At 35.8% G+C, this 15,903-nt stretch overlaps 1 protein-coding gene across 1 annotated transcript; it reads right to left on the bottom strand.

Annotated features, from left to right (window-relative positions):
• Window positions 1–7,644: 7,644 nt before the first annotated feature.
• LOC105046416 (protein NRT1/ PTR FAMILY 2.11) lies at window positions 7,645–12,984 on the bottom strand. Its single transcript, XM_010924994.3, has 4 exons — window positions 12,774–12,984; window positions 12,214–12,431; window positions 8,968–9,521; window positions 7,645–8,656 (listed from the first exon to the last, which is right to left on the bottom strand). Exons 1-4 carry the CDS (start codon window positions 12,883–12,885, stop codon window positions 7,759–7,761), a joined length of 1,782 nt encoding a protein of 593 aa, XP_010923296.1. The 5' UTR covers window positions 12,886–12,984; the 3' UTR covers window positions 7,645–7,758.
• Between the last annotated feature and the right edge of the window lie 2,919 nt (window positions 12,985–15,903).

Here is a 15,903-nt window from a genome sequence, read left to right as displayed (position 1 = left end):
GGTATTTAAAAAGAACCTTCCGGGGTGGGCGGTCTTTTACTTATGGCTAGAAACTGACGGGTGACGAGGACCAATACTTCACAAACTATTCTGGGACTTGCGTGCGGATTCTACCAACTAAAGTCAATTTTAATGGTATTATGCTTTGTAGCTTTTAGACAGGAACTTGGTTCTTGGAAGAGACCCGGTGGCCGTATCTTTTATTTCGATTCCAAGGACAAAACATGATGTTACCATCAGAAATCTCTAGGTACGGCAAAATCGATCCATGGATATATATCCTATCTAAATTCAATCAAATTTAAAAAATAAAATTTGATCGAATTTAGATAAAATTTAAAAACTATAGCACGAATATAAATAAGATATGGGTAATATTATTTTCTATCCAAATCCGAATCCGAACCCAATCCGAATATACGAATTTGGATAATACCTGAACCGATATCCGAAAATATATGTTTATAATTTTATTTTGATAATTCTATTTCGGTTGATAATATGCATAAAATTATTTTGATTGTTTATATATTTTATGTTGAATTGTAATTCTATTTCTATAAATTTGGATTTACAGATTATGTTCTATGTCAAATTGATAATTCTGTTTTGGTTGATAATATGCATAAAATTATTTTGGTTGTTTATTTTTTGGGTATGGGATGGATATAGGGCGGGTATGGATTGAGTATGGAAAAATGAATTACTCGTGGGTATCCCCGAACCCATTTGCTATGAGGATGAGTATCTCTCTTTTTATCCGATCGGATATCGGGTAGATTTGGGTACATGGAATTAAGTTTGGATTTGGAGATGGTAGTACATTATCGGATTCAAACCCAATCCGTTGCCATCCCTAAAAATTTCAAAATAAATTAAATTAAATTTATTATAATAAATTAATTAAACACATGCTGGACATAAGTAGCTCGTTAAGGCATATTAGCGTAGCAGTTGTACGGGGCCGACAATAAAATCCCATTAACAACCTTCGTTCCATCTGGTTCCAAAGATAATCTGGTGATGTGAACCGCGAAGACGAGTCTTCTAGCATGGCAGGACTTGGCTACCGGTTTGCCGTATAACTTCCTCCATCCAATTAACATAATATCCCTCTTGCTTCATCCATCCTACTCACAGCCTCTCCAAAGAAAGGAGTGGCAAAGGCGCTCTGAATGACGTGGATCGCTAGCTTCTCTGTGTCAAAATTGCAGAGATCGAGCCTCCCTGAAAACATGAAAGGGGATGGTGTGTAAACGAATCATCGAAAGTGAAAGCAAAGCAAACGGGTCAAAATCTCTCTCCTCCACGACAAAACAATAGCTAGATGATGCCGACATCACCCGTGATCAGAGAAGAAGAAGGGAACCGCGTGTGGAAGAACAAGTACCTCCGTGACAGCGATTATCAATTATTGGCTTCTTAACCACTGTCGTCCACGCTCTCTATCTTTGGAATCTTTATGATCTTGATGTGATGTGTTAAGAGAAGGTTTTCCTTCCTCTATTATAATTTTTTTTCTTTTTTTTTTTATGAGAATGAGAATGAGAATGGAACCCAAACAACTTAGACTCCATTAGTCACCGTTAAATTTGGTGATATCAAATTCACCAATTAACTTATTGGGCTTATTTTGGATTTGGTTCAAAAACTCGTGTAATGGGTTAGTTGGATTTAGGCTTACTTAATGCATTAGTTAGTTAAGCTAAGATGAGTTAGAAAAAAAAGCTTCTATTATACTGAGCGAGATTAAGTCAAGGTGCATTCTTTTCTTGAGTGTTCTCTTTCCTTAGGATAGAGAAGAGAGGAGAGGACAAGGTTTTGATGGTGATGAGTTCTCTTATTCTTTTTGCTTGTCCAAGCTTTCAAGATTAATTGGAGGAGTTCCTAGAACATTCCAAAGTAGGATTCGTGAGATCGGAAGGGTGCTTAGAAGGTGTAACAAGAAGAGAATTTTTACATTGGAAAGTAGTAAGTCCATTATTATAGAGTGGTAATCTCCTCTCAAACTTTTGCAATCTTCCAAGTTAATACTGGATTTTAATCTTCTCCATGCCCGTGGACATAACCTGATAGTGGGTGAACCACGTAATTTCTTATATTATATTGTTGTACTATTGGCATTCTCTTTGGTTTTCTTATTTCTCCATATTCTTGCATATCTTGGTCGTGGGTGGTTTCACTGGTTTATTAGTAAGTTGTGATTTTGTTGTTTGGACTCCACCATTGTCATCCTTTATGATTGATATCAGAGCTTCAAATTGTGAGTGCAAGGTGTTCAACGAATTATCTTAATAGCTACAAATCGGTTGGAAGTGGAGAAATTTGATGGAAAGAGAAATTTTGAGCTTTGAAAGTTGAAAGTTCATAATTTATTGATACAACAAAAGTATCACAAGGCTCTACTTAGGAAGGACAAGAAACTAGAGTTGATGTCAAATGATGATTGGGATGAGATAGACTTGAAAGCCTTGGTTACTATTTGCATGTGTTTGGAGGATGAAATTCTCTTTAATATTGTTGAAGAGAAGATGGCTTTAGACTTATGGATGAAGTTAGAGAGCTTGAACCAAACAAAGTCAATCACCAATTAGATTTTCTTGAAGAGAAAATTATACTCTTAGAGAATGAAAGAAGGTACTAAAATTTTCGAGCACATGAATATTTTCAACAACATCATTTGTAAGCTTGAAAATATTGAAGAGAACATGAAATATGAGGATAAGGCCATACCTTTGCTATGTATATTAGCAGATTCCTATGACACATTAATTATAAGTCTAAGTTATACCAAAAAGGATTCTCTTGACATGAACACCGTTTCTATACTTTGTTAGCTAATAAGCTCCAAAAAAAGACAACTTTGGAGAGTTTAAAAAGTTTGGTGAGAGATTGTCAAAGAGAACATAAAAGCACATCAAGAAATCCTTCAAGGAGCAAATTTAAATATAAATCAAAATCTAAAGATCAAAATAACAAAGGGATTTATTCGTTGTATGATAAAATCAAGCACTTTAAGAAGAATTGTAGAAATTGAAAAGGTTTAAATTCCAAAAAGGATGTTGGTAAATCAAGTAGTAAAAAGAATGGCTTTGAGATGAACAATGAAATACATCAAGTAGAAGAGTCAACATCGGGTAGTATCGATAATAAAATCTTGATAGTAGGTTCAAGTTTGGCATTTCATCAAAATTGAATTCTTAATTGTAATGCAACCCATCATATATATCCACATTATTCATAGTTTAGCACATATGAGATGTGAGGGTAGTATAGTTTTGATGAAAAATAACTCAAGTAGCAAGATGGTTGGAGTTGGTACGGTGTACTTGCGGATGTTTGATGGAATACTTCGGATGCTTAAAAATATATGCAATGTTATGGATTGAAGAAAAGCTTGCTTTTTCTTTCCAAATTAGACAAGAAAGGCGACAAATTCAGTTATTAAAGTTTTCAAAGATGCAATGGTTGTTATGAAGGGCATCCGAGTTGAAAATTTGTATAAACTAGTAGGGAGCATGATAATAGATGAATCTTATGCGATTGGGAATGATGACCTTTTCCTCTAGTTATGATATAAAAGGTTGGGTCATATGAGTAAGAAGGGTATGAAGATTCTAGTAGAGTGGAAGCTTATTCTAAGTATTACTTTTGGTGATTCTAAATTTTGCTAGCATTGTACTTATGGAAAGCATCATAAATGGAGCTACAAAGTTGAGTCTCACATAAGTAAAGGTATACATGATTATATTCATATGGATGTGTGGAGCTTTTCTACTACTTCATATAGTGGTTTCAACTACTTCATATCATTTATTGATGATTTTTCATGAAAAATTTGGATTAAGTTTCTCAAGTCAAAGGGTGAGGTATTTGAAACATTCAAGTATTTCATAGGTGAAATAGAGAATCTCACCAGACGTCATATTAAAGTTCTCCAACCGGATAATAGTTTGGAGTATCAATATAAAGAGTTTGAACTATTTTGCAAGGAGAAGGGTATCTTGAGGCACTAGATTAACCCCTATAATCCACAACAAAATGGAGTTACAGAAAGAATGAACCGTGCATTGATGGAGCAGGCTCGTAGTATGTTGAACAACGCCGGTTTGGAGCATGAGTTATGGACTGAGGCCATGTCTATGGCATATTATCTTGTCAACCACTTGCCTTTCATGGCACTTATTGAAAAGACATCGGAGAAGATATGGTTCAAAAATTTTTGTGATTATTCTAACTTAAAAATATTTGGTTGTCATGCTTATACATTGGTTCCTAATTATCAAAAACTAAAGTAGATCTAAAATCAAGGAAGTGTATTCTTTTTGTCTATACAAAAGTTGTGAAAGGATTTCGATTGTAGGATCCGGTGGCCTACAAAATTATCACAACATGTGATGTGTACTTTGATGAATCAAATATGTTAAGAAGAAGCATGAAAAATAAAAGTAAAAAGAAGAAAGAAATCCGACATGAAACTCAAAGTTTTGAACTTTCATCTTCAAATTATGCACCAAACGAAGGTGTTGAATCGAAAAATGCACCAGTTGAGTTTGATGAGGTTGAAGAGCAAGTTGAGCAAGGTTCCAAAGAGAAGAAAAGTTCTTATGAAGGTGGAGAAATATATGATATATCTTGGTATTCAACAAGAGAGTAGCACATGCCTACATATCTAATGGATTTTGTGGACCCAAGTATACTTTGGGCACTAATCGTGGAGGAAGAGCCTGATATTTTTCAAGGGGCCGTTAATGCTACCGATGCCAACCATTGGAAAGAAGCTATGGAGGAAATAATAAAACTTCATAAAAATCAAACATGAGATTTGGTGGATTTACCAAAGGGCTGAAAAATGATTGGTTGTAAGTGGATTTATAAAACAAAGAGGGAAACTAATGCGATGATTCAAAGGTGCAAGGCAAGGTTAATTGCCAAAGGATTTATACAAAAAGAAGGTATCGATTTTTTCTGAAGTGTTTATCCTACTATTAAGTTGGATTCTATTCAACTCATTCTTAGTCTTGTTGTTACTAATGACTTGAAACTTGAGCAATTAGATGTTAAGATGATATTTTTGCATGGTGATTTAGAGGAGAAGGTTTATATGCATCAACCTTAAGATTTCATAGAAAAAGATAAAGAGCATCTTATATGTAAGCTCAAGAAATCATTATATAGGCTTAAACAAACATCAAGGTAATGGTATTGGAAGTTTGATACATTTATGTCAAGCCGAAAATTCTAAAAAAGTAAGTATAATCATTGTGTCTACTTAAAGTTCTTCAAAGATAATAACTTTCTAGTGTTGATATTGTATATAGATGATATGCTTATAGCATACAAAGAAAGGGCAGTGATTAAAGATCTCAAGGAAGATTTGGACATAGACCTTGAAATGAAAGACCTCAGACTGACATGTCAAATTCTTGATATGGAGATTTGGCAAGATAAGCAAAATGATACATTATCATTTTTATAAAAGGGATTTATAGAGAAGTTGCTTGAAAAGTTTGATACGAGCAAAATAAAGATGGTGAGGACACCATTTGCATCTCACTTCAAGTTGTCTTTGGAGTAATATCCTAAGATGAAGGATGAAAAGAAGCGGATGCAGGATCGAGTTCCCTATTAGTAGGCAGCTTGATGTTTGCTATGATATACATGAGGCTGGATATTACTTATGCGGTTGGCATTCTTAACCAATTTATGGTAAATCCCGAGAAGGTGCATTGCGAGACAGCGAAGTGGAGACTTTGTTACTTGAGAGGGACTAGTGATTATGCAATCACTTATAATAAGTGTTCAAGTCCAATGTAAGGTTATGTAGACACAAATTTTATCGATGATCTTGATAAAAGAAGATCGATAATGTGTTATATATTTCAAAATGAGAATGATCCAATTAGTTGGATGTCTAAACTTCTAGCAACGATTGCTTTGTCGACCAAGAGATCGAGTACGTGGCACTAATGAAAGTAAGTAAAGAAGCGATGTGGCTTCAAGGTTTGATAAAAGAACTTGATATGAAGATGGTTTCCACGATATTACTATGTGATTGTATGAGCGCTATATGTTTGACAAAAAATTCGGTTTATCACAAAAGGATCAAACATGTTGATGTACAATACTGTTACATAGGTCATTGAAATGACAAGGTGAGGTGTTGAAAGTGAACACTCATAAGAATGTGGTCGATATGCTTACGAAGCCAGTACAAGTAGAAAAATGAAAATACAGCCTATCTTCTTTGGGCTTCAAAATGAAAGGAGCATAGAGGCATCTAGTTAGCATAGAAATATGGAGAATTGTGACTTTGCTGTTAAGATGGAGATTGTTGAGTTTGATGATATCAAATTCACCAATTACTTATTATGCTTATTTTGGGTTTGGTTCAAAAAGTCATGCAATGGGTTAGTTGGGTTTGGACTTACTTGATGCATTAGCTAGTTGAGCTCAGGTGAGTTAGTAAAAAGAGCTTCTATTGTATCAAGTGAGATTAAGTCAAGGTGTATTCCTCTCTTGAGTGTTCTCTTTACTTAGAATAAAGAAGAGAGATGAGGAGAGGGTTTAGATAGTAGTGAGTTCTGTTGTTCTTCTTGCATATCCAAATTTTTATAATTGATTGGAGGGGTTCTTAGAGCATTCCGAAGCAGGGTTCATAGGATCTAAAGGGTGCTTAGGAGGTGTAATAAGAAAAAGATTTTTTATTAGAAAGTAGTAAATTCATTATTATAAAGTGGTAAACTATTCTCAAACTTTTGTAATCTTCCAAGTTGATAGTGGATTTTGATCTTTTCCATGCCCATAGACGTAGCCCGATAGTGGGTGAACCACGTAATTTCTTATATTGTGTTGTTGTACTTTAGTGTTCTCATTTCTCCATATTCTTGCATATCTTGATCATAGATGGTTTAATCTAATTCATTGGTTCATTGGTGAATTGTGATTTTGTTGTTTGGATTCCACCATTGCCATCCCCTACAGTCATCAAATACAATTGAAAAAATAGAGATATGTACATCAGAAGCGGCAGACAGAAGAGTTGGTAAGAAGAGGATGCAGGGTATAATATTTGACAAAACATAAATTGTTCACCAACTGCAGCAACCAAACCATAGGAAAATGTCTGCCTTCTCTATTTGCAAAACATGAAAATTGGAGATTTTTATCCAAAATTTTCAATAAAATTCTTCTCCGCAGTTAAAATGCTCTCACTAATACTTCTGAAAAAAGATGGTCTCACTAATCTGCTATTGCATCGACAAAGCCTATATAAGGACAAAATCCCATAAGCAATAAACTCTAGAAGCAAACTAATTGAATAAATCATACCTCAGATGGTCATAATCACTCCCCTGATTTTTTTCGTGCAAGGCAAATTAAAAGAAAGAATGGATTTCAGAAGTTCCTGAATATAACTTCTATCCATGAAGGAGAAAGGAAACATTAATTTTTTTATTTAAAAAAAAAAAAAACATGGTTTGGAGCCATGAAAAACATAGAGTTTGGCACATGAATGCAATGAATATATCCCCGAAATTCTCTGGCGACCTTCAAAACATGGAAAACAAATGCAACAGAAATTGACTGGTTAATTACTTGCTATTCTCAAGAGAAGTAAACAAAATGGAATGTGCAAAAGAATTTAAGAGATAACATCACCGATCTGTTTTCATTTATAATTTTTACCAATATTGTGACAACTAGAATACCATACAGTAACAAACATGTATATATATCTCGTCACTCGGTTCTAGTTTAAACAAGAGAAGATTTTGACTTGCTTTTCTCCAAGGCAATCTCATGGCCATCTTCTAAACCTTTATATCTATACCAGTTGGCGAAAACAATAAAAAATACGAAGTTAACTACTTCCATTAAAGCAATCAAGAAATAGAAATAGTCCAATCTTCCATGGTTTAGGTCGTTGGCTAACCAATTATCTTTTCCATTGTGGCCGGTAGTTCGATGAATTACTGTCACCATGAAGCCACTCAAGTAATTGGCACATGCTAGCCCGAAGAAGAACACACCTCCAGCGAGGCTTCTCATGTTTTCAGGGAACTGTTTGTAGTAGAACTCAACCTGACCGATCAAATTAAAAGCCTCAGCAAATCCAAGAAGCACCAGTTGAGGTACCAACCAGAAGCTAGACATGGATGATATCGTACCACCACTCGGTGCAATCCCCAGGGCTGGCCGATGAAGGGCATAACTCCTCCTCCGCCCTTCAACCAGTCCAGAGACAACCATGGCGACTACCGTAAGAACAATTCCAATTCCCATCCTTTGGAGTAATGTGAAGCCAGCTTCTTTACCAGTAGCCCTTCGAAGCCAAGGGACTAAAATGCGATCATAAACAGGTATCCAGATTGTTAAGGCCAGCATGGAGAATACAGTGAAAGAAGCAGCTGGTATTTCAAATTTACTCTTCCCAAAATGTCTATCGGCTTGAAGGCCTTGAAAGACCACGAAACTCGACTCTTGGACAAGTGCAACAAAGAGGATGGTGCCTGAAGCCCATATGGGAATGATTCTTGCTAAACATTTTACCTGCTCAACCTGTTGGAGACTGCATAGTCTCCATGGATTTGCAGCGTGGCCATTTGGTTTGATTGCATCCATGGGAGTCATGATCGCAGCCTTGTCGAGAAATCTGACACAATTAATTATATTAACCATCCAATTAGGGAACAACAAAGTATAATAAAAATTAAATGGGCAAGGTGCTAGACAAATAGGCCTAATTAACGCCACAAGTGGATTGGATAATTTGGATTAGGTCCATCTCCAGCATGACTTGGAACTGATTCAGACTTGATTACGCTAGCTACAAGGAGTTTCCAAATCATATGCTTCAGAATCCTCATTTTTAAGTTTGATTAGAACAAATTAATCCTCTTATTCACTTTAGTGTTCCTGTGCATATGAAATTGAAGAAAAAGAAGGGTGCGATATTATAATTACCTGAATTGATTGGTGAATGGAAGCTTGGAAACAAGAGAACTAAGATGGGGAGGATTGAAGAGAGACGTTTCCGGATCATCAGGTTGCTTCAACCCTCGTTTTCTAAATGCCACTACCAAGACTTGGGCAATGCTGGTGAAGGGGCTTCCCTCGGGCTTTACTTTCACATAGAGCCTGGTCCCGAGGAAAAAGAGAGCGCAGGAGAAGAACATGAGGATGGTGGGGATGGCGAGACCCAGTGACCAGCTCACGTTGCTTTGGATGTAGATGATAAAGGTGGAAGAGATCATCATGGCTCCTGTGAACGTGAAGTAGTACCAATTGAAAAAGCTATTGATGCCCCTTCTTCCGATCTCCGTATGGGGGTTGAATTGGTCTGCACCAAAGGCTAGGTTGCATGGCCGAATGCCTCCAGCTCCGATCACTAAGAAACCAAAACTACAGAGGAGGACAACAAGCTGTACTGACGAGGGGCCTACGCATTGTTGGCCATTGTCACACTTAGGAGGGTGCAGCTTGGAAATTGCAGCAGTGAGAGTGAGAAGGAGCATGCCCTTCAAACGATGATTGTCAGAGTTAGAACATTTTGACGTCAATTTGTTTTCTTTATCTTAAGAAATGTGTTGGATATTTTGTTATTTGCGACCATTTAATATTGAATGCAGATCCCTATGGTGCGTGTGATGCGGTGCATCTGTGGATTTATGCCATCACAAGATGGACGGCAGCATATGAGCATGGGTCATCCGATGCACTCCACGCACATTGTTTGATGGCCATGCATCCCATGTCATGGACAGTATCCATATGTGCATGGCATCTGAGATCTGTACTCTTTAATATCCATATGGAGACAGAATGGACAGTATTTATAGCAAGCAACATCAGCAAATAGAGCCAACTTATTATCAAGAGTCTTGAGTTTTAGAAACTTGCAATCACATACTGCAAAATTGGTAAGACTAATCGTGCAATTGTAGATTTGTGTATCACACGGTGCTTGTGATTACATGGATCCTATATTATATGAGATATATTATATTATATAAACCAATGTATCCATGTAATTACCACAGTCTAGAACAACATGGGTGGACATAATTGTTGAATCGATCTGTCCGATTCAACACTAAACCGGGGAGGATCTCAGCCTATCGGCACTGATATCCTTTTTTTTCAACAGAAACCTATCCCCATCAACATCATATATATATATATATATATATAAAGAGAGCGAAAGCTTTTCGAGTCTTGTGCGTACTAGACCTTACAGGTGCAATGCACATGAATCGCATGAAGTAGAAATAAGTGCCAGAAAAGGAGAGAGAAGGGGAGGGAGGGAGAGAGAGAGATTCAAATGTTTCTAAGAGTCCGAGCTAAACAAAGCAAATAAATAAATATAGAACTGCTCTTCATCTGCGAGAAAAAGAATGAAAAATAAAATTGAAAACAACTCGATTTATAGTACAATGAAACTCCCTAAATTAAATATTTATTTTAAAATTTTTACATATATACCTTCTCAAATATTCAAATTTGTATAAATATTCTTTCAAAATTGATATCTGCACATATACTCTCATAAAATATCTTTTTTTGTATATATACCCATATCATCTAATACCGTTAAAAATTTACAATTTAAAATTAAAATGATTAAAATATCCTTATGGATAGATATAGAAAAAAAAATTTGTAAAGATATATACATAAATAGCAATTTATGATGGTATTCATGCAGATTTGAATATTTGGAAGGGCATACACACAAAAAAGCCATTAACATAAATCCATCTTACTTGGTTTGTTAATTCTCTCCTTATTCTAATAGAGAAAAATTAACATATACAACTAAAATAATAAATTTACTTAACTTATTAATTTACATAAAAAATGATCTTTGTATTACATGATAGATCAAAATTATTTTATTTAGAAAATAAACAGATCGTAACCGTCAATGTTTCCTCTAATGTATAATAATATGCTTCTAAGATAGTATCTAAACTTGATATTAAATCAATAGCTTGTATATTTGCATAGAATGAACATATATAGTTGTGGATTTGGACATTATGTAATAATAAAAATTTATAATCTTATTATATTTTATTTTAAAAATTTTTATAGAAAATATCTTTGTAAAGTGTATAAGGTATATCATGTTACTATAAGATGGACATAATCATCCCATCTTGTATAAAAATAAAATATAATATAGTATTCTAATATATAAAATATTATATAATATCGTCATCGTGTTGATATATATATTATGTAATATGTTACTATATCATAGAGTAAGAGGGCCTGAATCTATCTAGATGAAATAGATAAAAATTAAATTAATTTTTTTTGCATATATATCCTTCTAAATATTCAAATTTGCATGAATACCCTCATGAAAGTGCTATTTGTATATACATCCTTATAAAATTTTCTTTTTGCACATATATCCAAGAGGATATTTTAGTCATTTAAATTTTAAACCATTAATATTTTAACGGTATTAAATGATGTGGATATATACAAAAAAAATAATCCTTATAAATTTTTTTTTGCACATATATCCAAGAGGATATTTTAGTCATTTAAATTTTAAACCATTAATTTTTTAACGGTATTAAATGATGTGGATAAATACAAAAAAATAAAGAAAAAAAGGATATACATGCATGCAAAATAAATTTTTTATGAAGATGTACATATAAATATCAATTTTGAAAAGATATTCATATAAATTTGAATGTTTAGAAAAATATACACGCAAAAAATCTTTTATTTTATAATAATAGAGATTGAATAATGATCCACATCCTGAGCTGGGATTGGAGCTCCAAAGAGTATGACAACAAGGGACTAAGTCATGCTCCCAGCTCAGGTGTGGCTCAATCACATCACCAAGGCGTTCAACCAACGCTTTAGCTGAAGCCAAGCATATAAAAATTACGCATCAAGACCAACTTGAGCCGTTTGAACTGCAGTTTTCTTTTGGCAATCTAAACGTACACATATTTTTATGGGCTCGTGACAATTGAAGGCCAATTAGTCTATAATCAGAGTATTGAAAAATACAACTTAAGCTCGGCTTGTTTTCTACGAGACATACTGCACATACACGCAAGCAGACGAGCGCCTACGCATGCTCTGAGACTCGTAGCTATAGTGGTGCTGATCCAATCTGGTTCACACACACACACACACACACACACACACACACACACAGAGAGAGCGAGAGAGCAATACCAATAGTGAAGAAACAGAAGCACATCCCAAGGTGATGTAGCGGCCCAAATAAGTGTCCGAGAGGAACGCCCCAAGAAGAGGAGTCAAGTTGGTAGTCCCAGAGAAAATATTGAGGAGGGTGGCCGCCGTGACACTCTTCAAGTGGAAGATGGTGGTGAGGTAGACCAGCAGGTTCGCCGCCGTGCCGATGGTTCCCAACTTCTCGAATGTCTCGTTACCTGCACATATTTTCCATCGCATATAAATTGGTTGATGAAAGAAAGTAGCTAGCTATTGTAAGGAAATCAAAGCTAGTTGTGTTCACGTCTGTATTTGATGCATGGGATGTTACATACACGGATATGTTCTCCCCTTTATTTCAGAGGTTTCTGTTATCAATTCTGCAGTTACTGTCCTTTTCATACACACACCTTGTACACATCCTCTTATTTTATTCCTTCTTTTACACTGATCTATATACTTTTCTATTAATAAATTGGGCGTCTTATGGTGCCCATAGCTCCTTATACTCCTTTCCATCAGGGCAAAAAAAAAAAAAAAAAAAATTATATATTTGATACCTATGACATATGGCATGGCTTTCCATCCCCTATACTTGATTTCTGGCTCCGCTTCTCTGCCATCCTCTGGATTCTCCATTTGCCCGGGTTTCTCTCCTGTCATTGCCATCATTTCTCTCGCCAACTCTTTCCCTCACTCTGTTTCTCTTTCTGCTCCAGCTCTATTATTTTCTTAATTTGTAGGAAGAGTTGGTGAGGTTTTGGTATGACCATGTACACTTAGTTTCTGGTATTTAAAAAGAACTGGCTGGGGTTGGCGGCCCACACTCACATCAGAGAGAAATCAAAAAAATGACAGTTTTGGAATCCAAAGAGATAATATTTTATATGTTTAATTGAATCTCTTAATTTTGCATGCTAAAAAATCTTTGTCGCTTTCGGTATCCGGATCCTTAATGTCGGTGAAAGGAAAAGGCTGACTCTGGAGCCGTGCTATGCATCTGGACTAATTGCGACTGCTACCAATGGCTAGAAACTGATGAAGGCCACTGCTTCACAAACCATTCAGGAACTTAACTACGTGCTCATTCTACCAACTACAGTTAGTTTATTGGTATTATGCTTTTGTTGCTTTAGGTACAAACTTAATGCTCGGAAGAGATACGACAGCAGTATCTTTGTTAATGTGATTTTGCAAACAAGGCAAATAGAGAAAGCTAAAATGAAGAAAAAAATTATCTTCATATTTCTTGATTAAAAAACTAATGAGGAGGTTCCCCTTTTTTTATACAAATGAAAAAGACTATCTAAAATTCAAAAGAATGATCTAGAATGCTAGCTAAGCTGTACATATTAAGAAAGGATTCATAGCAAATCTTTTCCTTTTCTTGCTAGCTAAAATAAGTAAGTAGATCAGCTGGATAACAAATCTTTGGCGCCCTTTTGAGTAAGTAGACCAACTAGATAACAAATCTTGGTTGCCCTTTTCTTGCTAGCTAAAATAGATGGATATTGTTGCCCTTTTCTTGCTAGCTAAAATAAGTAAGTGGAAAACACATCTTCATCCCCCCTTAAGCTTGGCGCCCTTTTGAGTAAGTAGACCAACTAGATAACAAATCTTGGTTGCCTTTTTCTTTCTAGCTAAAATAGATGGATATTGTTGCCCTTTTCTTGCTAGCTAAAATAAGTAAGTGAAAAATACATCTTCATCCCCCCCTCAAGCTGGAGGCTGGTTGGCACCCTTTTGAGTAAGTAGACCAACTAGATAACAAATCTTGGTTGCCCTTTTCTTGCTAGCTAAAATAGATGGATATTATTGTCCTTTTTTTGCTAGCTAAAATAAGTAAGTGGAAAACACATCTTCATCCCCCCCTCAAGCTGGAGGCTGGTGAAGATCAACCAAACCAAGCTGGGACAATATGAATGCAAAGACAGCAGCAGACAAAGATTTAGTGAATACATCTGCCAATTGAAGACGAGATGGAGTGTGAATAGTTTGAAGAAACCCGCTGTTTACATGATCCCGAACAACATGACAATCTATATCGATATGTTTTGTACGTTTATGGAACGTTGGATTGTTACTGATGTGAGTGGCAGCTTGATTGTTGCAATGCAATAGAATGGGAGTATGGAGGAAAATCTGAAAATCTTGAAGAAGAAATGAAATCTACTTGAGCTCACAAGTTGTGCTGGCCATGCTTCTATATTCGGTCTCAGCTGAAGAACGACTCACGATTGTTTGTTTCTTTGATTTCCATGAGATAAGAGTAGAGCCCAAAAAGATACAAAATCTCGTGATTGATTTATGGCTTGTTGGACATGCTGCCCAATCAGCATCGTAATAAGCTTGAAGCTTGAAGGATGATGCTGCTGGAAAAAATACTCTCTTGGAAGGACATCCTCGTAAGTATTTGAGAACTTGTACAACAGCTTGCCAGTGAGGAATCCTTGGTGATTGAAGGAATTGACTGAGTTGTTGAACAGAGTACGTAATGTCTGGTCTAGTCAGACTTAAGTATAATAATTTTCCAACAACTTTTCGGTACTTTTCTGGGTCTGGCATTAAATCTCCCATATTTGGTGATAAACGAAGAGCTTTTGCCATGGGAAAAGGGGCATGTTTAGCATTAGAAAGCCCAACGTCTTGTAGCATGTCAAGTATATACTTGCGTTGGCTGATAAACAAACCTTCTGATGATCAAGCAAGCTCAATACCTAGAAAGTATTTAACATATCCCATGTCTTTAATGGTGAACTCAGCATCAAGAAACTTTTTAGTGAAAAAAATGGAATGCTCATTTGTACCGGTGATAAGGACATCGTCAACATAAACAAGAAGAGCTTGAAAATCATCTCCAGAGGATTTGATGAGTAGACAATGATCAGAAGATGACTGAGTGAAACCAAACTCCTTGAGTTTGCTTGTAAACTATTTGTTCCATTGATGCCCCGCCTGTTTCAACCCATAAAGGGATTTAATAAGCTTACACACCTGGCCATTGCATGCCTTTGTATAACCCTCCGGCGGTATCATATAAAGATCTTCATCAATGAAACCATGAAGGTACGTATTGTTGATATCAATTTGATGAATAGGCCATTGTTTGGCTGAAGCAATGGCAAGAAAAATGCGCACCGTAACTATTTTAGCAACCGATAAAAAACTGTCTATCTAATCAATTCCTTCAATCTGGTTATAGCCCTTAGCTACCAGCCGGGCCTTGAATCTATCTACTGTACCGTCCGACTTGTACTTTATACGATATACCCATTTCAAAGTTATGGGTCTTTTTTCTGCTGGAAGTTCAGTCAACCGCCATGTATTATTGCGCTCGAGGGCATCTAATTCTTGATTCATGGCTTGAACCCACTGGACATCATTCTTAGCTTGATGATAAGAAGATGGTTCCTTGACACTTGATACATTAGCAATAAAAGTAAGATAATCATGATTAAAGGTAGGAGCAGAAATGAAATGGTTATGAAAAAAAGATGTACCTGCAGAACCATCTTGAATAGGAGGTAAAACTATTGGTAAAGAATTGTCATGTGTAGTTTGTGCTACAAAATCTTGTAGCCAAGCTGGTTTTGAGACCGTCCTTGTACTTCTACGAAAAGATGCAATAAGAGGTACAATAGGTGGTGTAAGACATGACTCTTGATGAGGTGATGGTGGTGGACACTCAAC

This window comes from Elaeis guineensis, chromosome 6 (assembly GCF_000442705.2).
Source record: "Elaeis guineensis isolate ETL-2024a chromosome 6, EG11, whole genome shotgun sequence".
Taxonomy (NCBI): Eukaryota; Viridiplantae; Streptophyta; class Magnoliopsida; order Arecales; family Arecaceae; genus Elaeis; species Elaeis guineensis.
This window is presented reverse-complemented; position numbering and strand designations above follow the sequence as displayed.